This window comes from Scyliorhinus torazame, chromosome 3 (assembly GCF_047496885.1).
Source record: "Scyliorhinus torazame isolate Kashiwa2021f chromosome 3, sScyTor2.1, whole genome shotgun sequence".
Classification (NCBI taxonomy): Eukaryota; Metazoa; Chordata; class Chondrichthyes; order Carcharhiniformes; family Scyliorhinidae; genus Scyliorhinus; species Scyliorhinus torazame.
In genome coordinates, this window is record NC_092709.1 from 303,733,588 (window position 1) to 303,759,143 (window position 25,556).

The 25,556-nt window shown below is 41.9% G+C and overlaps 1 protein-coding gene across 8 annotated transcripts in view; it reads right to left on the reverse strand.

Annotated features, from left to right (window-relative positions):
- Window positions 1–25,556, reverse strand: part of ark2n (arkadia (rnf111) N-terminal like PKA signaling regulator 2n) — a 161,168-nt gene that overhangs the window by 46,545 nt on the left and 89,067 nt on the right. Inside the window, exon 4 of one of the 8 annotated variants that reach the window (XM_072497485.1) lies at window positions 4,242–8,234. The exons of the other annotated variants lie outside the window; for them this stretch is intronic. Within the exon in view, the coding sequence (XP_072353586.1) occupies window positions 7,771–8,234 (464 nt within the window). The 3' untranslated portion in view covers window positions 4,242–7,770. Of the gene's footprint in view, window positions 1–4,241; window positions 8,235–25,556 lie in introns of those variants that run through there. 8 annotated transcript variants of the gene reach the window in all.

The following is a 25,556-nucleotide window of genomic DNA, read 5'->3' on the forward strand; positions in this document are numbered from 1 at the left end:
AAAAAACCAGTAACCATAACTTGGGGAGCAGTTGTCAATAAATGAATTCATTGTCTTGGTACAAATTAAAACTGGAAGGGGTGGGGAGGTGAAAAGTGAAAACTTTTTCCGAAAAGGCAGCGCTTCGACTTCAAACATTTTTGTTTCGAGAAGGTAAATATTCTAATAGAATTTTCTTTGTAATGACAAAATATGCATTTCAATCCAATTTTTTTTTTTAAACTGTAGAATTTTCTGTAAAGTGCAGATATTTAGGTGATTAAAAGTAGTGGCTGAAACACACACGAGAAACTAATTCCTCAATTTTGTACATGTAGAATGTGCACAATAGGTCAGAGTAGACTGCTAATAAGAGTCTTTCGTACAGTTTGAGGCAGCATTGTAAGAAGGACATTAAGACAATGAACAGCAGGTTAGATTCACCAGGATGCTGCCGTAGAGGAGGGAAGAAATTTGAGAAGACTTATCTTACTGGAGCTCAAAGGTGAAACTCATGGGAAGATGCTTAGGAAATCAGAAGCACAAAGGGACTTGGGAGTCCTTGTTCACGATTCTCTCAAGGTTAACGTGCAGGTGCAGTCAGCAGTTAGGAAGGCAAATGCAATTTCATAGATTTCATAGAATTTACAGTGCAGAAGGAGGCCATTCAGCCCATCAAGTCTGCACCGGCTCTTGGAAAGAGCACCCTACCCAAGATCCACACCTCCACCCTATCCCCATAACCCAGTAACCCCACCCAACACTAAGGGCAATTTAGAATGGCAATGTTAGCATTCATGTCAAGAGGGCTAGAGTACAAGACCAGGGATGTACTTCTGAGGCTGTAAAAGGCTCTGGTCAGACCCCATTTGGAGTATTGTGAGCAGTTTTGGGCCCTGTATCTAAGGAAGGATGTGCTGGCCTTGGAAAGAGTCCATATGAGGTTCACAAGAGTGATCCCTGGAATGAGGAACGGTTGAGGACTCTGGGTCTGTACTCGTTGGAATTTAGAAGGATGGGGGGTATCTTATTGAAACTTACAGGATACTGCGGGGCCTGGATAGAGTGGACTTGGAGAGAATGTTTCCACTTGTAGGAAAAACTAGAAGTAGAGGACACAATCTCAGACTAAAGGGATGATCCTTTAAAACAGAGATGAGGAGGAATTTCTTCAGCCAGAGGGTGGTGAATCTGTGGAACTCTTTGCCACAGAAGGCTGTGGAGAGCAAATCACCGAGTGTCTTTAAGACAGAGATAGATAGGTTCTTGATTAATAAGGGGATCAGGGGTTATGGGAAGAAGTCAGAATGGGGATGAGAAAAATATCAGCCATGATTGAATGACGGAGCAGACTCGATGGGCCGAGTGGCCTAATTCTGCTCCTATGTCTTATGGTCTGATAGTTATATGAGCATTTGGCTGTTTTGCACTGGTTCGAAAGACTTTGGTGAGAATGTGCAATTCCCTGCTAGAAACAGTTGTAGATATGGTCTATAAATTTTATTATGAAGGAATTAGATAGGTGTCTGAAGAATATAACGTATGAGAAGCAAGCAGAACGTTTGGGGGAGTCTAGGTGGCTCATGTAGAAACAAAAAACAATACATGTAAGCGGTTAACTTTACATTTTTAAACTACATTAAAAAAAACTTTCCCACAAAAAACTGTGCTTCTTTATAGATATAGATTTTACTTGTGTATGTTTCTGAAAATAATACCCCATTCCGCTACCTGGTGTTGCATAATGCTATTTGATAGCTAACAAATCACATTTGCCCCTTTTTGCACCTTAGAGATTCAGTAAGTTTAACCAGTGACTAGCTAAGCCAAAGAGAGTAGTTGAGCGGTGGTAAAACTGGCCTCCAAACTCTCTAGTGCAGAAGAACATTGGCCAGGGTGCCAAGGTTGATTATTCAGAAACCCATGGAGTTAAGAACAAGTTGAATCGGGACGGTGCAGTGGTTAGGACTGCTGCTTCACGACACTGAGGACCTGGGTTCGATCCCAGCTCGGGTCACTTCCATGTGGAGTTTGCATATTCAACCAGTGTCTGCGTGGGTGTCGCACCCGCAACCCAAAGATGTGTAGGGTAAGTGGATTGGCCACGATAAATTGCCCCTTAATTGGGAAAAAAGGAATTGGTTACTCTAAATTTATTTTTTGAGTAGCCTAACACAGCATTGCTTTGATAGTAATGAGGGCACTTTCTCCTGATTATAAAGTGAGCAGCATGGCAAATTGTGCCTGAAGTTTGTGATTATAAAAAAATGCTGCAATCTGTAACAATGACAATCAGTGGTAAAAACTGGTCATGTTTCAGAGCAGATTAAATCTTAAAACTAGTTTCCTATCTTTTACCATGTATTTATTCAACATCAAGGCTTATTTTAAAATGATAATTAGCTAAGATATCGATGTTCTCAACTTTATTCCTACTTCTGAAGCAATTTTCCTCCCCAATGGTAACTCAACAGGTTTTGATGTAGAAATGTAGCCATGATCTTACTTAACTCCTGCTCCTACTTTTATATGTTGTTTCATGAGATGCCAAAACACTGAGCTTAAAGTCAAAGCCATTTCAAAATAGGTGAATGAAAAGACAAGCAAAAAACCCCTGAAAGATTTTTTTATTACATATGGAATTGAAAGCTTGAACATTTGTCATGAAGACTATTAAATGAAAATGAAGAATGCACAAGTTTAAATCAATCTCCAAATACAAATCACAGGTTCTGGTATTTGTGTCCACCTCTAGTACAGAGTTTATTGTTTTCAAAGCAAATTGCACTATAATTATTGTCCACAACTAGTGTCTATAGATGTTGTGTTCCAGTGCAGGTAGCAGCTTCAGCAACAGAGTAAAGAGATGAAACTCCACCTCCACTGATCTTTTGAGTTGTTTTTCAAAATCTGCTCAAGAATCTCATCTTTGGAGTTACTTTACATTCAACATTACAGTGAGCCACAGATTTCAGAAACTGCTTTAATCGCTAAATGCTGGTCAATCCACAAAACCAAGAAAGAGAAAGCATGAAACTTAAAACAATTCTTGGAGGAGGTGGTGGGGAGGAGAATACATCTCAATATACACAGACCGATGGTAGTATTTTCCTTATAACACAAACCTTCATATGAGGCAGCAGTTTTCAGGTAGCGTAATGTTACAGCATATTTCACCATAACAGAATCATACAGAACAAATAAGCAGGTGCTGTATCGAGACTTTCCAATTATACTTTGGCAAGCTGAAGAGAAGGGAGAGGATATCTAAAGCTGCCAGCACTTTCTTTCCCCACTCTGGAGTGAGACATCTCTTACCTGAAACAACAGCTAAAAAATTTTGGATCTTGCGTTAAGCATTAGGGAGTGCGTTGACTCAAACTAATGGGGACTAGGTTATAAATAACCAACCATGACCACTCATGATATTGTTAAAATTTTAAAAATTGAACATCACAATACAGAAATTATACATTTGCTTTTCTCTTTCATTCACCCCCAATCCTCTCAGAAAACAAAATCCAGCAGCTATCTTTTTGCATTAATCTGTCTACTTGGATAGCTAGCAACAAGGAACAAAATAAAACAATTGCAGAAAACTATGATATTCAAACTATGGAGAATTATTGGAGGCATCAGCACACTGCATTTGCCACATTAAGTAGGCAGCTAGCCACTATCAAGGCATGACCAGTCAGAGGACCCAGGAAAACAATTAATAGCTCCTGACAACGAAACGGCCATGGAATCAAATTTAATTAAAATTCAATTCAGGCAGACCATCAAGAGATATGTTTGAGATCACTTTTAACAGCAGTCAAATCAGAGATAGAGAACACTGGTTAAGGAGTACATGTCCTTCCTCCATCATTGTAATTGAATGGTTTAAATTTTAGTACATTACACATATAAAATGTCGTGACAGATTTCTCCCTAAAATGTGCACATTCAATTTGCTCCAGACGATGAACATCAGAAAAATTGCCTGCCTGTGAAATAATTTGACATGGCAAATTAGATGAAAATCACTTTGATTCCATAAAAAGTTCCAATCCCATGAAAATGTATAAATCTGCAACAAGATGTTGTAATACTTAAATGTCATGTGAATACCTCCACGTTTTTTGTGAGGAGAGAGTTTTCTTTTGAACTGTTTTAACTTTAACGCAAAACCTTGCTAAGTTTAACTTTCCCGAATACTGTATATGAAGTCAAAACTGTAGAAAAATTTCTGGTGATGGAAAAGACCATTTGTGGCAGCCACATAAATGTTGGAGGAACACAGAGGAGGCCTACAAAGAGCAGTTTGAAAAGTCACCAGCAAACTTTCACTGACCAAAGGATCGTTAAAAGGCTTCATGCCACAAAGTTGTTCCTGTGAACTTTAGGAATAGCAGATATCCACCATAATGGAACACAGGCAGGGCAGTTTATATAGCTGAGGCAGCATAAAATTAAATTTACAAAATTAGGAGTGCAACTTAGTTTTCAGAAAACCACCCCTTCCCTCCTGAATATTTTGGATTTACAAGTTCTTCCAAATAGCCCACCGTAATTCACTTGTAGGTCATTTCCCATGTCTAATGGAAAGGCATGCAATATTCATTTTTAATCACACTACCAGGACGCCTCCTTTCCTTCATCTTTTCTCAATATGGTGCAAAAAGCTAATAGTGGTCAAGGCTGTATTGCATCCCTGAAATCCATCTACACTGATGTTTCTGCAGTAAAGTACACTAAATATCATGTAAAGCCTATTTCAGCTTCTTTTATATAGTTTAAATCTAAGAAGTGCCCAAAGGGAGGGTTTTTTGTAGTCTGAACTTTGGCTTTATCGGCACATGCAATGGATAAACTAAAGCAGTTTGATAAGTGGTCATTTTGTATAAACTACTAAACTTCAAGTTACTTCAGTGAGTGTATTTGAAGATTTGAATTTGGACATGCCTTGTGTTGCTTTACAAAAAATAATTTTTGGAAGCTCCATGCTCTCATTGAGATGCTAAATGTAACTAAGCCTAAACTTCAGTTTCTAAATTGCAATTATTTTTAAAATCGCAATTATTTTTAAAATCGCACACATTCACAAAAGGCTTATTGACATAAAGGTAAAACTCACATACACTCATTTTGTTATGCCCCTGACACTAGTATAGTCTAATACTGTGAACCTACTTTTTTTAATAAGCCCATTTCACCAGGGGTGGAGGTCTAAAATATTTTTAACATTTAAAAATGTTATCCCTCACCTCTACAGCCAATTTGTATTTATTTGCAAATTCCTTCTTGAAAGTACCGATTTGCTAGAATAAAATGTCCACAGGCAGCTCTCATTAACTAACTTCAGTCAATTGGGCATTCTATATATGCAATACTTAACAGTGAACCTGGCAATTTTGGGAAACATCACAGCGGAGCTGAATCTACCCATACCCAACATTCAAATATGCATTCCAAAAGGAGTCAACAGACAGCAATCAGCAACAGCCCTAACTGATCATCCTCCCCCGACTTCTATAGCCCAGGTGTGATGTGACATCAATTGCAAAATCTGTTATTGTTTGAGCTCAGACCACAAAATAAATACAGATGATAAAGGCCATTTGGTCGATCTTAGTCCATTCATCTAGAGAATCCTCCTCGGCTCAGCTTCCAACTGTCAACTAATCTCAGGAAAGACCATGGGTCAAAAGTTAAGATATATCTGGTCAGTACACCCTTAAGCAATTAACTCATTCATTGAGGTACAAGGACTATTTTTACATGAAATTTGATCTCTAGTTGAAGTAAGAACTTCGGGATTTTCTATATTCTAACATGTATATTTTGGCAAGCAATCATTGATTTTGAGATGTCAGTAAAGTACATTGTAATAAAATCTTAAATTTGTAATCTGTAACTTCCAATTAACTTTTATAATCTCATACCACAAGCCAAGAAGTTGGAAATCCATAGCTGAATCTCCAATGGTTCTCCCTTTCTTTAATAACATCCAGTTTTATTTATTCAAGTTTATGAAGTGAATAACCTAGCCTACCAGGTTCATTTCTATTGTTACTTTTAGATTATCTAAAATTGAAGATTAATGTAGTTAGTCTGCCAATTTAAAATACATTTCTGACATTCTAATGAGAGGTTACCGACTTAAAATGTTAACAGTTCCTCACTTCAATAACGCTGCACGGTTACTGGGATTTTCAGTTTTTACTTCAACTTTCCAACGTCCCCAATATTTCGCTTTTTAAAATGCATTTCAATTGTGTTGCAAGCATTTCATAAATTTCCTGGTTGTTTACAGATATCCAGGTCCAGGCAAAGGACAGGAGATCCCAACATTGAGAAACCATTTAAGCATTTGTTCAGGACATAGAGGTGGTGGGGGTTTAGATAAATATGGCCTGCACTGGCAAGAACAATTCAAATCCCAATTTATTCTCATCAATTGGCTGAGTTGGCAGGGTTGAGATAATCTATGATGTCCCAAATCCAATACAGGTCAGGGGAAGAACATTTGCAGGTAAATTATATAATTGTCCAAGTAAAGTGCCAGTTCAACACCAACAGGACACTTTGATTGTTTAAGATGCACCAACATATTGTGGGCATTGATTGGGTATCCTAAACATGAAACAAACGTATACAGTGGGTTTCTACAACTAAATGCAAATTATGTCATGGCATTGGACAAACACAGCATAGCGGCACTAAGTGTAACATTTACCTCTGGCTTAATGGACTTGAAAATAATCATTTCTGCTGGTACAACCCAAGAGGATTAATCTCAGATTCTGAATTGAAAAATTTTCAATTCTTGTTGGTTACTGTGAGGCTATGCTGTCAGTATTCTACCCCAAACGAGGATTTACAATACTATGCAGTGGCATGGTGGGAATGCGGTCCAGATGAAAAACGAGAAAGCACAAGTACATTGGTGCTATGTGGTGGGGACTTCAGAGGCTTTGTCTATCCATTATCGTAACTGAAAATAGTAAAACAAGAGGAAACTGGAATCTTATTTTAAACATGTTTCAAATTTATATCTCTAGTTTCAATTCTTGCCTAGTAATATCTGACAAATGAGATTTCGAGAGCATCAATTTTCAAAAACAAGGACACCAGTGAGGTTTTGTTTTGGAATGCAAGGACAGACGAGGGGAAGTTTAAAGGGGCAGGAGACGACAGGTAACAGATGTACTGGGTAAAGAAGAGATCAAGAGATAAGGGAAGCATTTTGTAAAATGTAAAGATGAGGCATCAGCAACTGCACCTTTTGGTAAGCATTTCCCCCATCTCACATTATCTAGGCATGATATGATGGTGATTACTGGGCTTTTATTGGTCACTGCATGCACATTAGGATGGTCTCAGATGTGCAAATACAGAACCTTATGTGGGGGCACCAACCTGAAATGTAAGCTTCTGCTTTATTAACCTAATAAGTAACTTGAAATTGTAAAAGTAGTTTTCGTTTAACTGTTAGTAACTTGGACAATTAAAAGTTATTAATTCTGGTTAATTGAACAGTTACATTTAGCAAAGTATTTATACGTTGCAGTGTGACCAAATGTAAAATCAGAGGTAGGTTGTTACAGTTATCATGGTGACTTGTGGCTTTAAAATTTTGTATTTCAAGGAGTCATTCTAAGATTAACAACCTGGCCACTGAAGTTCCAGCATTGTGTACAAAGACTGCGCTGCTGCCCATGTGTGATATTTAAATAGTTAAAAGATCTCCCCTCAAAAACTCTCGTTTGTCTGGAATTTAATTGGAAGATTTCAATTTCTAACTGTTTAAAGATTTGAGTGATTGAGATCCTGACCAGAGGAGTTTCCATTCCCCTGAAACCCAGTCGATGGATTGTTGTTGAAAGCCATTTGATATGCAGGCGGACTATCAGCATTTTGATCGTTGTTCACATAAGGGTTATATGATTGTTGTGGATTTGAATGGTTACTGGACAGATGCATAAATGTGCTGGGTTGATTGGGAGCTGGCACTGATGTGCCCCTTGTTGGCATTTTGAGTTCCTGTCGACTCGGTTGCTGTTTTGAGTCCTCATCAGTGTCCAAGCGGGTCAATTTTTCCATCCACATCCGGAATCTCTCCTCTGTCTGCCGTTGCATCTCCGCAAAACAGTTCATTGCTTCCTCCAGGACATTGCCAATACAGTTCCGCTCCCATGAGATTCCACTGTCCAGTAGTCCAGCCATTTGGGCGGCAGTGCCTGCAGTCCCCTCTGCACGATTGTTGGGAGCTTGAAAGACATTGAGGCCATTTGATAAGAGCGATTACAACACACCCATTTTACCTTTTAAAGAGACAGGATCCCTTTCAGTCAGCCTTATTAAAAAGCAATTCTACATAACAGATTTGTATTACAGCTGTTTTCAAAGAAATTTACATTCACTTTTCTTCAATGGACATTTAGGTGATGTGGCCTGACCTATTGATAGTAAAATGTTACTGATATATTAGATGCAATACTGGTTTGGAAAAGTTTGAATGATTTTAAGCAAGGTTTCTCGTCCCCAATAGCCAAACATCATCAACCATATCAGCATTTATTTTGGTCTTCAAAATACTATAATTTTATGTATAGTATTAATAAAAATACTAATAGGTTGAGTGGGGAAATTGAGATTTAATCATTGCAACCTCTTTGCAAATTGCCAAAAGGAATACAGCTTTTTTTTTTAAAAAAGAAAAGTTGAAATTTGATTAAATTGAAAGGAAAGTTTTAACAGGCCTCTAAATCAATGTTTCATCAGTACTGCAAACCATCTATTTGGTTAAAATGCACTTTACAAAGTGGAATTTATGAATGCAGCACCAACACACAGGATAAAAAAGATAAACCATTCATGCACAGGATCTTACTTTTAGTACTGGCTATAAAAAAAGGCAAGTCAATAATGTAAACAAAATTCTAAAGGTTTTATTAGATTTAGGCCTTATAGGTAAAGCATAAGGAAAGTGCTGCACCCATAGAAATTGTCACTTCAAGTTCAGCTTGAAGTTTCCTGCAGTCCAACAGCAAATGGCAAACTTCCACAGTCCACTGTATAAGCACACAAGTTTAAGGAACTAAGGGACAGATAATCAAACATCTGCTGTGATGTTAAAGATCCAAATGTTGTAAGCCGTTTTAGAAACAGGGTCAAGACACTGCCTCAAAAATAGAACAGAATTAAGATAAGAAAGACTTGGGTTATCTTAACACCAATGGGAACATACCGCAAAAGACAACATCTTCTGCCATTGCTGGTTAGGATGGGAGTGCTTCCACAATGACTGCACCCCAGTCAGCAATCCAAGCTTTTTAGCAGGAAATTGCATTGGCCTGACTAGAATGTTCAGATTCCTATTTGCAACGAACAATGTTCCCATCAACAGTTACAGATCAGCAAGTAAAAAAACAAGCCTCTCCCCACCCCCACCCCCCCAAACTCACACTGCTCTATATAATATATAAAAATATATATCTACATACACACACACACATGCTTTTATTACTATGTTTTGTGTTATTAAAATCTGCATCAAAGTTAATTTTCATGGCGATTAGTGAAACATTAATATGGAGCTTGTATGTACATCTGTACATACATCTGCACATACGCCAGGGACTACAGACAGATGTAACAGCCACAGCATCACTAGAGGGCAGCATCAGAGACGGGTATAAAGGGTCCAGCCCAAGGGAGGATCCGCCTCTTTCAGAAGCACAGGGCTAGTGAACAGCAGCAGACAGAGACAGCTCAGCATAGGCAGTTTACCTTAGCTTCACTGGTCATACCTCTTGACTGTATTAGATCTAGTTAAGCTCTGGAAACAGAACAAACCTACTGAATAAAGTATTTGTGTTAACTGGAAGCCTACAATCTTTATTCAGACTTAGAGAATAACATATGATACCAGGTGTGATTTAGAAAGATAGCTAGACACCAGCAAGAGAAGAAAAGCTTAAACCGGATATTCGACTGTGGAAGACTTCGCAGCAAATGGATCCTTGACGACTAACTGATTCGATGGAACTTGTTGGAACTCCATGGCAGCTGGAAACAACCGGTAATTTAAGTTGTAACTGGTAAATATTTGAACAGCTGTTCCAAATATTTATCACAGCTAATGATTTAAGCACTGCCTCTGACGCAACAAAAATAGCCCTACTACTCTCAACAGGAGGGCATGAAGCTAGAGAAATCTACAATTGCTATAATTACTTAGAAGGTGAGGACAACACCAAAGTAGACATCATACTCAAAAAATTTGCTAAACACTGTAACCGCCAGTCTGGTACGATGCTGGAAAGATTTAACTCTTGTCAGAGAAACGGAGGACCCATCTCTGATTTTATTACAAATCTCAAGTTAATATCACAAGGCTGTGATTATGCGGAGTTCAGAGACACTGTGATACTGAATCAATTAATTTCTGGACTATCTGATAAAAATTTGAGGGAAGAACTTTCACAAAATAAGTCTCTAACTCTAGAAATCGTTATATAAAAATGCCTTGCTTATGAACAAAAACAAAATTAGTACTTTGAGTCTCTACAAACACAGAATCATCCTTTAGAAAACAAAATCGGTAAAAATGGCGCGAACACTCACCACGAGGCAGGGTTGAATTGGAGGAAGACGGAGGTTCTGAGCGGCAGCCATCTTGGGAAAGGAGCCGCACATGCTCAGTTGCGAAAAGAGCACACATTGTACAGGAAGCTCGGTGTGCGCATGGGCAATCGAGTCCTACGCATAACGTCACGAGCGTCATGATGTCAGAGGACCAAGACCACGCTCACTTAAAAGGGAAATGGCCGAAAATGAACAAAAATAAATTTAAAGCTGCAAAACCCAATTTTCTTGCCTCAAAAGGTAGAACAATGCCTGGACTTACCCCAGCAGTTGAAAATAACACCCTGGAACAAACAGATAGCACCGCCCTAGAAGATGATATGGTCCTCGTAGACTACGACTCAGGCGAATATTTCGCTTGGGAGATGGCTACCCCAGTACCAAATCCGAACCGCAACTAGAGGTGTTGTACAATGAAGACCCCGACGATGAGTTCTTCAGAATGGGGAATCTTCAGCCCAGCATATATGACATCCCGACTCGTGAGTGCAGGATTATGCTGCGGCCTGACGCCAAGAAACAGAGTATGGTCCACGCACCACGAAGGGTCCCAGCCTCCACACAAGATGATTTGTTCATTGAAAATGAAGAGAACGATCACAACTCCGAAACAAAAAGCGATGATTTGTCTATCAAACAATACACACAATACTGCTCAGACATGGCTGAGTTATTCGGAGATCCTGATCACAGCATCAGCAACACGGTTGAAAAGCTCAATACGACTCTTCTCATGGTAGATGAATCCAATACCATGGTACCATGGCAGATCGTCGATACATGGGATGACAGCAATACCCAAGATGAAGGCGACGCCAAACAGAGAGCACAGAACGACTCCGTTGAGCACAGATCGACTCTACAGCGAGAACACTGCACGACTCCACAGAGAGAGCGATGATAGACTCCACAGAGAGAGCGATGACAGACTCCACAGAGAGAGCGATGAAGGACTCCACAGTGAGGGCGACACAAGCATCCACAGAGAGAGCGACGCAAGCTCCACAAAGTGACGCAAGCCTCCACAGACAGCTCGGTGACAGACTCAAAAATGGAAGCAAGCAAACACTCCATAGCGAACGCCATGCATATACAAGACCATGAAGATCTATCAAGCTTATTTGAGCCACCAGAAGAAGACACTGAATGTCTACCCACTGTATGTGAGACAAGTGACGAAGAAATCACAATTCCCATACAGGATGTGCAGGATCACAGCGACACTGACATATCTCAGCTCGTCTGCACAGAAGCACTCAATAATCAGAGGACAAAGCTGAAGGACCTGTTTGTGGACGGGACGTTTGCGAGTTTGGGAGCACTGGAAGAAAAATATAAGTTGCCACCAGGGAATGCTTTCCGATACATGCAAGTGAGGGCATTTACAAGGCAACAGGTGAGGGAATTTCCGCAGCTCCCGATGCAAGGGATCCAGGATAGAGTGATTTCGGGGGCATGGGTTGGAGCAGGTAAAGTGTCGGAAATATACAAGGAGATGAGAGACGAGGGGGAGACGATGGTAGAGGAGCTGAAGGGAAAATGGGAAGAGGAGCTGGGGGAAGAGATTGAGGAGGGGCTATGGGCAGATGCCCTAAGCAGGGTAAATTCCTCGTCCTCATGTGCCAGGCTCAGCCTGATTCAATTTAAGGTTCTACACAGGGCGCATATGACGGGAGCAAGACTGAGCAGGTTTTTTGGGGTGGAGGATAGGTGTGGGATGTGCTCGGGAAGCTCGGCGAACCACACCCACATGTTCTGGTCGTGTCTGGCACTACATGAGTTCTGGGAGGGTGTGGCAAGAGTGGTCTCAAAGGTGGTGGGGGTCCAGGTCAAACCAAGCTGGGGGTTAGCTATATTTGGGGTTGCAGAAGAACCGGGAGTGCAGGAGGCAAAAGAGCCCGACGTTTTGGCCTTTGCGTCCCTAGTAGCCCGGCGAAGGATTCTACTTGTGTGGAAAGAAGCGAAGCCCCCGGGCGTAGACGCCTGGATAAACGACATGGCAGGGTTCACAAGACTGGAGCGAATAAAATATGCGTTAAGAGGATCGGCTCAGAGGTTCACCAGGTGGTGGAAACCGTTTCTTGACTATCTCGCGGAACGATAATGGAAAAACAGAACAGACAGCTGCAACCCAGTTTGGGGGGGGGTTATTTTGTGTTTTGTTTTTCTCTCTCTCTTTAGGCTAGTTGTGGATAATTGCTTCTTGTGTAATACTTTTTTCTCATTTGTTGTTAGTTTAATATATTATTTAAATAACGGTTAATGTACATTCTATTATTATTAAGTTGTAAAAATGGAAAATTTTTGTTTTGAAAAACTTCAATAAAACATATTTAAAAAAAAAAAATAATCAGAGGACGGCCACCCATGAGTCCAGAGAGACCATGTCAATTGAAATCTTGAAGATTTTGACTCCAGAAGGAGCACCAAGAGTCCAGAGAGACCACATCAATAGAAATCCTTAAGATTTTGACTCCAGAAAAGGAGCACAAAGAGATCACAGATTATTCAAATGAACCTGAAATGACTTCAAAAGGGGAGCACCAAGAAATCAATGATAATTCAAGTGAACCTGAAATGACTCCAAAAGAGGAGCACCTAGAAATCAATGATGATTCAAGTGAACTAGAAGTGACTCTAGAAGAGGAGTACCAAGTAAGCAAAGAAGAGGAATCGAATACACCAGAAATGACTGATGTCACCAACATCAATGCAACATCAGATCATTCTCACAATTCTCAAGAAGACACGCTCAATGTAGCAGATACCACAAAGGACATTGACACCAATAACTGTGACAATGACTCAAATCATCCACATGGCACACTCATTGAGCGCAAGAACAAAAACCGCAAGAAGCACAGCAGAAACAAGAACAGCAACAACAAAAACAACATGCAGCGCAACAAGAACGACAACAGCACCAAGAAGCATCCCAGAAACAACAAGCACGACAAGAAAAAGAAGAATAAAAGCAAAAACAGAATCAACAAGCGCGACAAAAAGAACAGGAACGCCAACAAAAACCAAGACAGAAACAACAAAAACATCGACATGAACTACAACGAAAAGAACAAAGACAGAAACGACAGAAACACAACAATGAAACAACGACCTGTACAACATGGTACAACTCTGGACGTAAAGGACAATGCCACAGCACACTGCGAAACAATGACAAGACTACAAACATGCCATGGCATGATAAAGAAGGTCACAAATTCACATCTGCTCCAGAACAAACGAGCAAAACAGCTTTCGCGAACGATGACATACAGAATCAATACCACAAACACAGGAAAAAGTTGAGGTCAGACAATGGTGCGACACAGAATCGCTACCCGCAATCAAATGGAACCGGGGGGGGAAAGGTGTCCACATCACTAAACGACTCATCAGCAAAGCAGCCGAGTCACGTTCCGACATCAACCTAGCTGTTATCGTACCGAGCAACCCCATTGGGCTCAGGACTGTCGCCAGCGCAAATGCTCTTCAGCAGAGACATCCAGACAACCCTACCGGCAAAGCAATTCCGAGACCCCGGCAACGCACCGGTTCTCGACGGCATGCGGGCACTATACTACGATCAACATGCGATCCCACTCAAGCCACTGACAATAGGTGACACCAGCAGAATCAGGGACCCAGAAGGCGGATGGTCTAAGTCAACCACGGTGATCAGGCAGGAGGCACCACGGTCCTACATTGTCAAATCGTCTGCGGGAGTACTTTTCCGCCGTAACCGGCAGGATCTATTAGAGATTCGACCTACAACACCAGTATTTCCCCACACTGGACTTGACAGAGTCCATTTGTCCACAGGACGTTCCTCGCCACACAACGCCAGACAGTACTCTTGATGACATCAAACCATCATCCCTACTACCACCGTTAAGACGCTCCAGCAGAAGCCGTAAGGCACCCAACCGGCTAGATTTGTAATGACACTTCAACGCACGCACAAGACGAATATGGACATTTCTCCCGATGGACTCACAACACAGTTAATTGTTTCTGTATTACTTTTATCATTTTCAAAGTGTGCAGATTTGCATATTCTCACCACTTGTTATGTACAGTTTTCTTGAGGCCAGTCTAGAAAACATGTCCAATAAAAAGGGGGGGGGGGGGGGGGGATGTAGTGATCTGTACATCTGTACATACACCAGGGGCTACTGACAGATGTAACAGCCACAGCATCACTAGAGGGCAGCATCAGAAATGGGTATAAAGGGTCCAGCCCAATGGAGGATCCGCCTCTTTCAGAAGCACAGGGCTAGTGAGCAGCAGCAGACAGACAGCTCAGCATAGGCAGTTTATCTTAGCTTCACTGGTCATACCACTTGACTGTATTATATCTAGTTAAGCTCTGGAAACAGAACAAACCTACTGAATAAAGTATGTGTGTTAACTGGAAGTCTACAATCTTTATTCAGACTTAGAGAATAACAGAGAGCTCAAGTCCCTTTCAACTCTCATTTGTTACTACATGTTGTAGTAGGATTTAAGTTCTCTACAATATTGTAACAGAATAAGCACCAGAAAAGCTGATAACATTTTAGCCAAACATTCACCTCTATTCTAAAAACACAAGAGATGCCAAACCTGCACCTTAACATTCTGTCCAATCCAAAAATTTCTGCAGGACGTCTTAGCAAAACACACAATTTCTGCCTGTGGAACTCCTTCAGCCAGTGTCGTCACATGGGACTGTGCTTTCATATGTAGAAGTTCAAATGCAAAGTTACCATCAGTTACTGAATCAGGGCAGTCAGAGCATTCATTAGGATACAAACATTCTGTGATGTGCTGAAGCCTCCAAGTTCTTCAGTGTTCCCAGCAATCGCTAAGGTCAACTTTCTGCCCTCTTTACAGTTCCCTCCAACTGCCTCCCTTCCCCATCTATTATTCAAAAGATGGAGAAAAACTTTGGCCTGTAATTTAAAGCTTTTACTTTTGTGATTGCCCATTGGTTGTAGTCTTCCACAGGGAATTCAGGAATAACATTCAATTAAAAGGGTTTTTTGCAAACATTTCAAAATTATTTCAATCAACAAGCAATCAATTTAATCGCTATTTAATAAACATACTCAATTTTCCAAAAACAAGCTCCCTCATTGGCCCAATGGCTAAATATGTGCAACTAAGCAGATAAAATACCAGGTTTAATTTCTAGTCTATACGGAGGCATAAAAAAAAAATCAGGAGCCAATAGACCATCAGTTTACATAACTGACATACAAGTGAAATTTTCTAGCCATGATCATTTTTGTCCATGCACAAATGCAGTCAGACAAATTTACAGAGCAAACTAAGTTACAGTCTTTCAAAGTTTGATGCAGCAAGTTTACGATTAAAATATCATGTGATTGGTCCTTGGTCCAACCAGTAATGGTGTCCTCCATCCAATCTGAAGGGTAGCTGTGGAGAGGGTGACGTGACGAGTCTGGCATCACAGATGATTAACCTGTAAAGCACTCAGAAATATCCAGATGTTGTCTGCTTTTCTGGTACATGTGGAAATGGTCATGCTTCGAAAATTTGAATTATACTCTGCTAGAATGTATTTTTGAAATGGATGCTTAAAAGGAGATTTCCAAAATGCAGATACCCAAAATGGAAAGGCAGAGCAACACATCTGAAATCTCAATTGCACTGCTGAAAAAGCATGGCAACCATTGGTTGGCTTGGGACATTAGCACAACAAATCCAAAATAAACCTACACATCAGAGATATCGGGCGGGATTCTCCACCCCGCTGCCCACATTTCTGCCCCAACCAGTGGGCGGGATTCTCCGTTATGCCAGCCGGTCAATGGGGTTTCCCATTGTGGGGCAGCCCCATGCCGTCGGGAAACCCCCGGGTGCCGGCATAATGGAGAATCACGCCGGCGGAGTATCCCGGCCCAAGGGAGAGATTCTCTGTTTGAGAGACTACCGACAGATCAGAGATATAGGACGAGATTCTCCATCTGAGAGACTAAGTGCTGACGCCGGGAGTGAATCTCGCAAGTTCTATGGCCCTGAAAGCGGCGCCAGTCCAAGGGCGATTCAGGACATCCTAATAGGTGCTACGTGAAACCAGTGCAATTCCAACGAATGCTGCCGTGTGATTCGCCGGGGTCAGGTTCGGTACTGGAGAGCCTGACAAGCAGGAGTTGCATATAGGCATTCCACTCCCCACACACCCTCATCCCAGCCAAGAAGATGGAACTGGTTGCGCTGAAACACGCTCATTCCGGCGATGGATTAGCTGGGGCCAGAGGGTGGCTGGACTGGGGAGGCACCATATGACCTGTGGTGCTAAGTTCACAGTGGGCAGTCAGCAGGGAGCGCAGAAGCATGGCTGCCTTGCAGGCTGCAGAAATGGTGGTCCACACCGACCCCACCCATCCTGGCCACCCATTGCTACTCCCCTCCACTCTCTGCCAGTGGTACAACTGTCAGAACACTACAGCAATGTTGGACACTTTTCGTCCACCCCTCTTTCCCTCAGCAGCCATGTTGCCTGTTTCCTGATTTTAAACACCACAAGAAATTAAATGAAATGAAAATCGCTTATTGTCACAAGTAGGCTTCAAATGAAGTTACTGTGTAAAGCCCCTGGTCGCCACATTCCAGTGCCTGTTCGGGGAGGCTGGTACGGAAACCTTGTAAGTGAACCTTGCTGTCCGTAATTTGTCCTGATGGAGGCGGGGCATTCGGGGGGGGGGGGGGGGGGGGGGGGGTTTGCAGAAATTGCCTGGTCGGGCCCGTTAATGATATGCCAACGGCATTTACTGTACAATTTGCATGCACATGCTGGCATGTGGTGTGGAACACATTCACACTGTTGTCAAGGCACCGGCATGGCATTCCATCGGGTGCCCGGCGCCGACCTCAATTTTCAGCTGACGTGCAAAGCTGGACGGAGAATCCAGCCCATAAAATAAACTACAATTTCTCTAAATAATAAACAACCTGCATATGTGCAAGCCAACAAAAATGTTTTAAATTTTATTTTACAAAGTAGCAACAATCACAGCCCTCAGCAATTTTACTAATACCGAACTCGAGCATCAACTCAACTAAAAAATATGGTGGATATTTTGATTCAAAGGCATTTTAGCCATCAAACAAAGTATCTACTACCAAGATGGGAATACATAATACCTATATTTAGCAGGTGTTGTGCAATATCAGAGGTTTACACAACGGTATTAGCTACATTAAATGGGTTTTGATGGTGCTGGTTACTAAAATTCCAGAGCCTCTGTATTTTATAGGATACTTCAGTACCAATGAGCTTCAGGAGCACTGTGACTTTACTTTATCAACTTGGATCAATCTGCAGGACCTGACATCCAGACTATTGAGTTCAAACCCACTTCAGGAATAGAGCACCAACGTTGCCATGCAGTAGTGACAGTGAACTGCAATGGCAAGGTATTGGCCTTTGGATGAGATTTCATGTTTGTTCTCATGGACAAAAATCCCATGACCTAATTGAAAGAAAAGTTGAGAATTCTTGCAGTGGCCTGGTCTACAGTCCTCTCTCAACCAACAGCACAAAAGACAGATCATTTGTCATTTCCAGTGTGTGGAGTCTTGATCTACATAAAATGGCTGCCGCATTTGCTCAATACCAGTTAATACTGTTCAAAAAAATTAATTTAATGAAAAATGCTATGAGAGGTTTGAAAGACGAGCAAAACGCTTGCAAGGCTTAGGTTTCTTTTTCTGAATCTCCGAGTACGGAGACATTATTCTCTGTTGTGATGCCATAAGGGAGACCTATTCCAAGGTCAGGCACTTACCAGGTTATTCCAGAGTACTTGCATCAACTGCCAGCCCATTTCATTTTAGCTACTGCTTTTTAGAGATCCCTCATTAAACCTATTGGTGATTTTCCCTTTCAAAATCTCAAAACTACTCCATGGATGCCAAACGCTCAGGTTTTCAGAAACAGTGTGTTTGTTAACCTGTGTCCACTTTTGTTATAGGCCTTGCCAATTTGCAATTTTAGTTCTTAAACAACTCTTCATGGAGTTCATAATTTGCCCAAATGTCATACATTCACAGAAACTTGACAAGAGTTGGGGCTAGAAACATGATCTGAAGAGGCACAATGTAGGAACGTATACTGAGCGCAAAGCTTAACACACCGTTGCTTCACAGCAACAGGGTCGCAGGTTCGATTCCCGGCTTGGGTCACTGTCTGTGCACAGGCTGCACGTTCTCCCCGTGTCTGCGTGGGTTTCCTCCGGGTGCTCCGGTAACCTCCCACAAGTCCCGAAAGACGTGTTTGTTAGGCGAATTGGACATTCTAAATTTTCCCTCTGTGTACCCGAACAGGCGCCGGAGTGTGGCGGATTTTCACAGTAACTTCATTGCAGTGTTAATGTAAGCCTACTTGTGACAATAATAAAGAATATTATGTAATAGATTTAGCTGGATATTATGAAAGCGGAGTCCTAGATCTGAACACTTGAGAAAACATTGGAGCAAAGCAAAATGCCTATGAATAAGTTACAAAACCAGAATGAGGATGGAATCCATTAACGCCAATCTGTGGCAGCAGTTTACAACTAGAGATAAAAGATTAGATTATGATTATACTCACTTGCAGTAGAGCCTTTCTACAAAAATTTAAATCAGAATATTGCTTGCAACATTCTATAGAGATATTTTGAGACAGCGAGAACATGTGCTAATGTTTAAGAAAACATATTAATGCCTTGTGAAGTAACTAAGAAGAAAATCAGTTTCTCTCTCCCTCTACTGAACATAAAACTGTGTCCTTTCCAAGTACCTGAACCACAGCAGCTGATATAAATCTAAACAGCAAAAGTAGGCCAGCAGCAGCAGAAATGAAACAAAGGAAACAAAAACTCATTTAATAATTATTACAAACATTGAATGCAACACGGCGCAGATCTGCTGTGAGCAAGGATTTCCACCTGTTATTTTAATTCTCCGTGCACTCCTACTCTGACCCAGTCGTCTACACGGTTTCCATGAAGCTCACATAAATATGAGATAGCACCTCATCATTACACTGGGTATTTTACGGCCTTCAGGGCTGAACAAGTTGTTCTACAAGTTAACATAACCTCGGCCTGCGTTTTCCTTTTTTCTCTTTGTATTATTTTTGGAACAACAGCTAGTGACGGTGATTGTATTTTTCCCCATTTACTCCTCCTGCCGACACATTTTTTGTTCATTTTCTTGTCCCTTTACCACTTCTCTGCCTTGCACCATTATCCTTTGTCATTCATTCGCTCATCCTTCCATTCTGGAAAAGGGTCATTCAACCTCAAAATGTTTACATATACATACTACAAAAAGTGGGTGTGTCTCTTTTAAAAAAAAACTTTAGCCCATCTTTGAACTAGTTACTTAAAAGTTTTTTAAGGTTCACGCATTGCAATCTTCGAGTTGACCTAGCAACAGTGAACCAGCCCAGTGGTTCTCAACCTTATCAGTAACATGGCACACTTCAATGAGACAAACAATTCAACAGCACACCCACTTTCTTCCAGCTGAATTGATTGCTCATAAACTCCCCAAAATGTAGTAGTGAACAGACAATGAGCAATTGCATGCAAGGGCTGGGGAATAGGGTGCGTCACATCTCAGCAATCCGCACAAAGTGTTTCCTCATTGCGCTGCCATTTATCCTGTGCGCTCAGTTTAAAATCAGCATTCAGATTCAACTTCAGTTTAATTCAAAGCTGTTATATTTAGTGCAACAATAATTCCAATTAAAATGTCAATAGATATTAGACATGAAGATATACCAATCAATGTCAACCAGAAAACAAGAAAAACCATATTGTTGCACTGTAATATAACTGGTGCCCACACTATATGAAAACAACCTTCTTGTTTACCAAGTTAAATGTCAAATCGAAACACCAACGTTAGTTTGTTCATTGTTCCGATTCACAAAGCTGCTCAACAACAGCTCTGCACTCGTGTTTGTTGAAAAGATTCTGTCCAATAAAAACCACCAGTTCCATCATTTCCCATCATCAATATACAGGGAATTTGTGCACAGAGTTTGCACCGTTCCCTCATGACACGACCAGTGTATATTGCCCACCTGGAATTGCTTTTCAGAAGACTTTCCAATAGTATAGAACAAAGCTCATTCAAAGCACCGAAAAGGAAACATGCTCTGGAAACGTTGCTTTATTCCAGTTTGATGGCAGTGAAGCAGGTTTTTAAAAAACTGCCAATAACTGAATAATTTGTTCCACTGAATTTGATATTTGATCCCACAATTTGGTGCAGTTACAAGGACAGGGAAATTAAACTCTTTTTACCTGGCTTTCAATTAGATACCTAAACTGCGAACACCTTTGGGGAGGGGAGGGGGGGGGGGGGGGGGGGGGGGGGGGGGGACGGACGCGGTTGGGAAGAGAACACATTTTGAACGTGGCATTCAAACTGCAGCGGGAGCTGGGCGGTCGCTGAGAGAATTGTTGGGGATTGTCGGTTGGCTTGATGTAAGGGCACATGCACGAGAGTTATGGGAGCCGCAGCATATTCGCACCCTTCTCGCGGCATATTGGGAACCACTCAACGAACCACACACAGACTTGCAAGACAATGGGTCAACATGACAACTATGCAGGTTCCCTGACCCAAATGAAACTGCAAACAAATGCTTCAACCATTAAACTCGCACTGCTCCATCTGTAGATGAAACCACGTGAAGAAACATTAACGTATTAACATACTAAAGCACCACTCCTAAGTGTATCATAGGAATCAAAATACATAACCAATAATACACACTTTTGAAAATTAAGTGGAAACTAATCTTTTGCAAAACTCAAAAAAAAATTGAGATGAGTTCTCAACAATTTTTTAAAGATCTATACTCCTTTTGCAATAATTCAATAGAAATCATGATTATAACAAAATATAAAGATTAACAAATGAAAATTGGAATAACTTATTGGCTTCTATGACATGTCTGTACAGATTATTTGGATACCAAGTCATTAGATTTAGTGTCCAAGAAGGTCATGTAGACAATCAAACCTAACTTCTTCTACATACAATGCATCGACCAGCTTGACTCAGTTATACAAAGAACAAAGAAAATGACAGCACAGGAACAGGCTCTTCGGCCCTCCCAAGCCTGCACCGGCCAGGCTGCCCGTCTGAACTAAAAACCCCTACCCTTCCAGGGACCGTATCCCTCTATTCCCATCCTACTCATGTTTTTGTCAAGACGCCCCTTAAAAGTCATTATCATATCTGCTTCCACTACCTCCCCCAGAAGCGAGTTCCAGGCTCCCACCACTTGTCTCGTACATCTCCTTTAAACCTTACCCCTAGCATCTTAAACCTATGCCCCCTAGTATTTGACTCTTCCAGCCTGGGGAAAAAGCTTCTGACTATCCACTCTGTCCATGCCACTCATAATCTTGTAGGCGGCGAAAGGTCCTGTGATGCCTTGAGTCTGCAAATAAACTAACTCTTTGAGTCAATCCCAGCGCAAGTTTGCTGTGGGGTTATTAATGGAAATTGGATCATACTAAAAATAAGGCATTAGGGAAAACGCCACTGCTTATAAAGAGGGAAAAAAATCAAAACACCTACTGACAGATGGGTGGCAAGAACATATGAACAGAAATAAGACATTCAGCCAATTGAGTGCGGCCCACTATTTAATACGATCATGGTTGATCATCCACTTCAATGCCTTTTCTCTCACATTAACCCCATATTGCTTTCTTTCATTGGTATTTAGAAATCTGTCCATTTCTGCATTAAACACAATGACTGAGCTTCCACATGCCTTTGGGGTAGAGAATTCCAAAAATTCACAACTCTTGAGTAAAAGAAAATCCCCTCATATCAGCCCTAAGTGGCAACTCCTTAATTTTGAAAATGGGTCCCCTGGTTCTAGATTCCCCAACCAAGGGGAACATCTTATCTGCATCTACTCTGTCTAGCCCTTTAAGTATTTTGTAGCTTTCGATGAGATTATCTCTCATTCTTAGAAACGTAGAGATTATTAGCCTATCTAATTGCTTGCTGCACCTGCATGTTAGCTTTCAGTAACTGATTGACAAGGACACCAAGGTCCCTTTGTACATCTACACTTCCTAATATCTTGCTATTCAAGAAATACTCTACACATCTGTTCCTCCTACATTTTTCAACATTATATCCCATCGGCCAAGTCTGTCCAAATCCCTTTGAAGCCGCTTTGCATTTTCCTCACAACACCCATTCCCACTTATCTTTGGGTCAACAAACTTGGAAATATTGGGCGGGATTCTCGGTAGCTCGACACCGAAATCAGAATAGGCAATCAGGCGGAGAATGGACACTCAACGCTGGATCCGGGGCAGGTGATGGTTTGCGATGCTCCGCCCCCTGTAAACTGCTGCCCTCGAGACGTGCGCTGCGCACAGTTTGCAAGGCCCCTGTGGCGTCATCAGACGGCCCACCCGCGATGCTCTGCTCCCAATGGGCCAAGTTCCAGACAGTGCGGGCCACGTGTGGTCTCAGCGGGCGGGAACCCGGCATGCCGGCTGCGGACGGTGTCCAGCACCGCATACTCACCCCTATTCGTGCCGCTGGCCAGGGGGGCTTCTGCTAAGGCTGAGGGGACTAATGGGGGGTGGCCAGGGGGTGGGCTGTGGGGTCAGGATGGGCGGGTTAGGGTTCGAGCATGGCCGGCACAATGTTTGCCAGCGCGACTGGTGCAGGCGATCAGCCCTGCGAGGCCCTGGACCCTGCCATTCTCCAGCTGTTTTCCACACGATCAGCGGATGGTTCACGCGGCGCCAGTGCTAGCCCCTCACCAGTACCAGAATTTCCCTGTCATGAAACACCCACGGATTCTCTGCTGGCGCCGGCACTTAGCCGCTGGAACGGAGAATTCCGCCCATTATATTTGGTCACCACATCCATATCATTGATCTATACTGTGAACTGCCGGGGCCAGTACTGATCTTTGTGGTACTCCACTAGTCACAGACTGCCAATGTGAGAATGGCCTCTTTATTCCTACTCTCTGTTTGCTGCCTATTAACCAATCCTTAATCCATGCCATGTGCTTTAATTTTGCTAACCAACCTCCTGTGGGGGCTTTTGAAAAGTCTTCAGAAAATTAAAGCATACTACAACAACTGACTCCACTTCATCGGTTCTGTTAGCAACATCCTCAAAAACTCTTCCAATTTGTCAAACCGTTTTTTCTTTTTTTTAAAATAAATTTAGAGTACCCAATTAATTTTTTCCAATTAATGAGCAATTTAGTGGGGCCAATCCACCTATACTGCACATCTGTGGGTTGTGGAGGTGAAACCCACGCAAACACGGGGAGAATGTGCAAACTCCACACGGACAGTGACCCAGGGCCGGGATTGAACCTGGGACCTCAGCGCCGTGAGGCAGCAATGCTAACCACTGCGCCACCATGCTGTCCTCCAAATTGTCAAACATGATCACCCATTCATAAATCTTTTTACTACACCCAATCAGATCATTACTATCCAAGTGTCTATTTATCACATATTTTAGAATAGATCTCAGCATTTTCCCCACTACTGATGCACGGTTAACAGATCTGTAATTCCTCGTTTTCTCTCTCCCTCTCTTCTTAAATAGTGGGGTGACATTTGCTACCTTCCAATCTGCAGGAACTGTAGAATATTGGACGGTTAATAATGAAATAATCTTTATTAGTGTCACAAGTAGGCTTACATTAACACTGCAATAAAGTTACTGTAAAAATCCCGTTGCCAACCTCCGGCGCCTGTTCGGGTACACCGAGGGAGAATTCAGAATGTCCAATTCACCTAATAAGCACGTCTTTCGGGACTTCTGGGAGGAAACCAGAGAACCCGGTGGAAATCCATGCAGACACAGGGAGACTCCGCACAGACAGTGACCCAAGATGAGAATCGAACCCGGGTCCCTGGCGTTGTGAAGCAACAGTGCTAACCACTGTGCTACCATGTCACCATACACCAATACATCCACTGTCTCCCTAGCTACCTCTTTAAACACCCTGGGATGTAGGGTATCAGGTTGCGCGAACTTAGCAGCTTTCAGTCCTAGTAATTTCTCCAATACAACCTCCTTACTCAAAATAATTTCTTTTAATTCCTCATTCTCCTTATTCCCTTAGATCTCTAATTCTGAGTGATTTCTTCTATCCTCCTCAGTGAAGACAGACACAAAGTAATTGTTGAACTTCTCTGTCATTTCTCTATACACCATTGTAAATTCCTCTGATGCTGCCTGTTATGGACCCACATTTGCCTTTTTTTTTAAATAAACATTTTATTGAGGTATTTTGGTATAGAAACAACAACAAAATAAACAAGATACATGAAACCATAAATATAGTGCAAAAACCGTTTACCTTTCGTACAGGTCCCACCCTTATTACCCCCCTACTCTAGCCTAAACTGAACTACTCTCTTCTCCCCCCATCTGTTGACGATTAATTTTCCGCAAGGAAGTCGACGAACGGTTGCCACCTCGGTGAACCTCTCAAGGAGAACTTAATTTTCTCCATACAGAGAAAGCTAGCCATGTCCGATAGCCAGGTCACCGACTTCGGGAGCTTTGGGTCCCTCCATGCCAATGGTATCCGTCTCCGGGCTACCAGGGAAGCAAAGGCCAGAACATCTGCCTCTTTCTCCTCCTGGATTCACGGATCTTCCGATACCCCACAAATCGCCACCTCTGGACCCAGTGCCACCCTTGTTTTTAAAACCTTGGATATGACGACCGCAAACCCCTGCCAAAATCACCGAAGGTTTGGACATGTCCAAAACATATGTAAGAAGTCTTATAACACCAGGTTAAAGTCCAACAGGTTTGTTTAGAATCACTAGCTTTCGGAGCGCTGCTCCTTCCATTGCCTATGCACCGTTTAATGTATTTTCCAAATCCACTTCAGCCATTTGTCCTGGCTACAGATT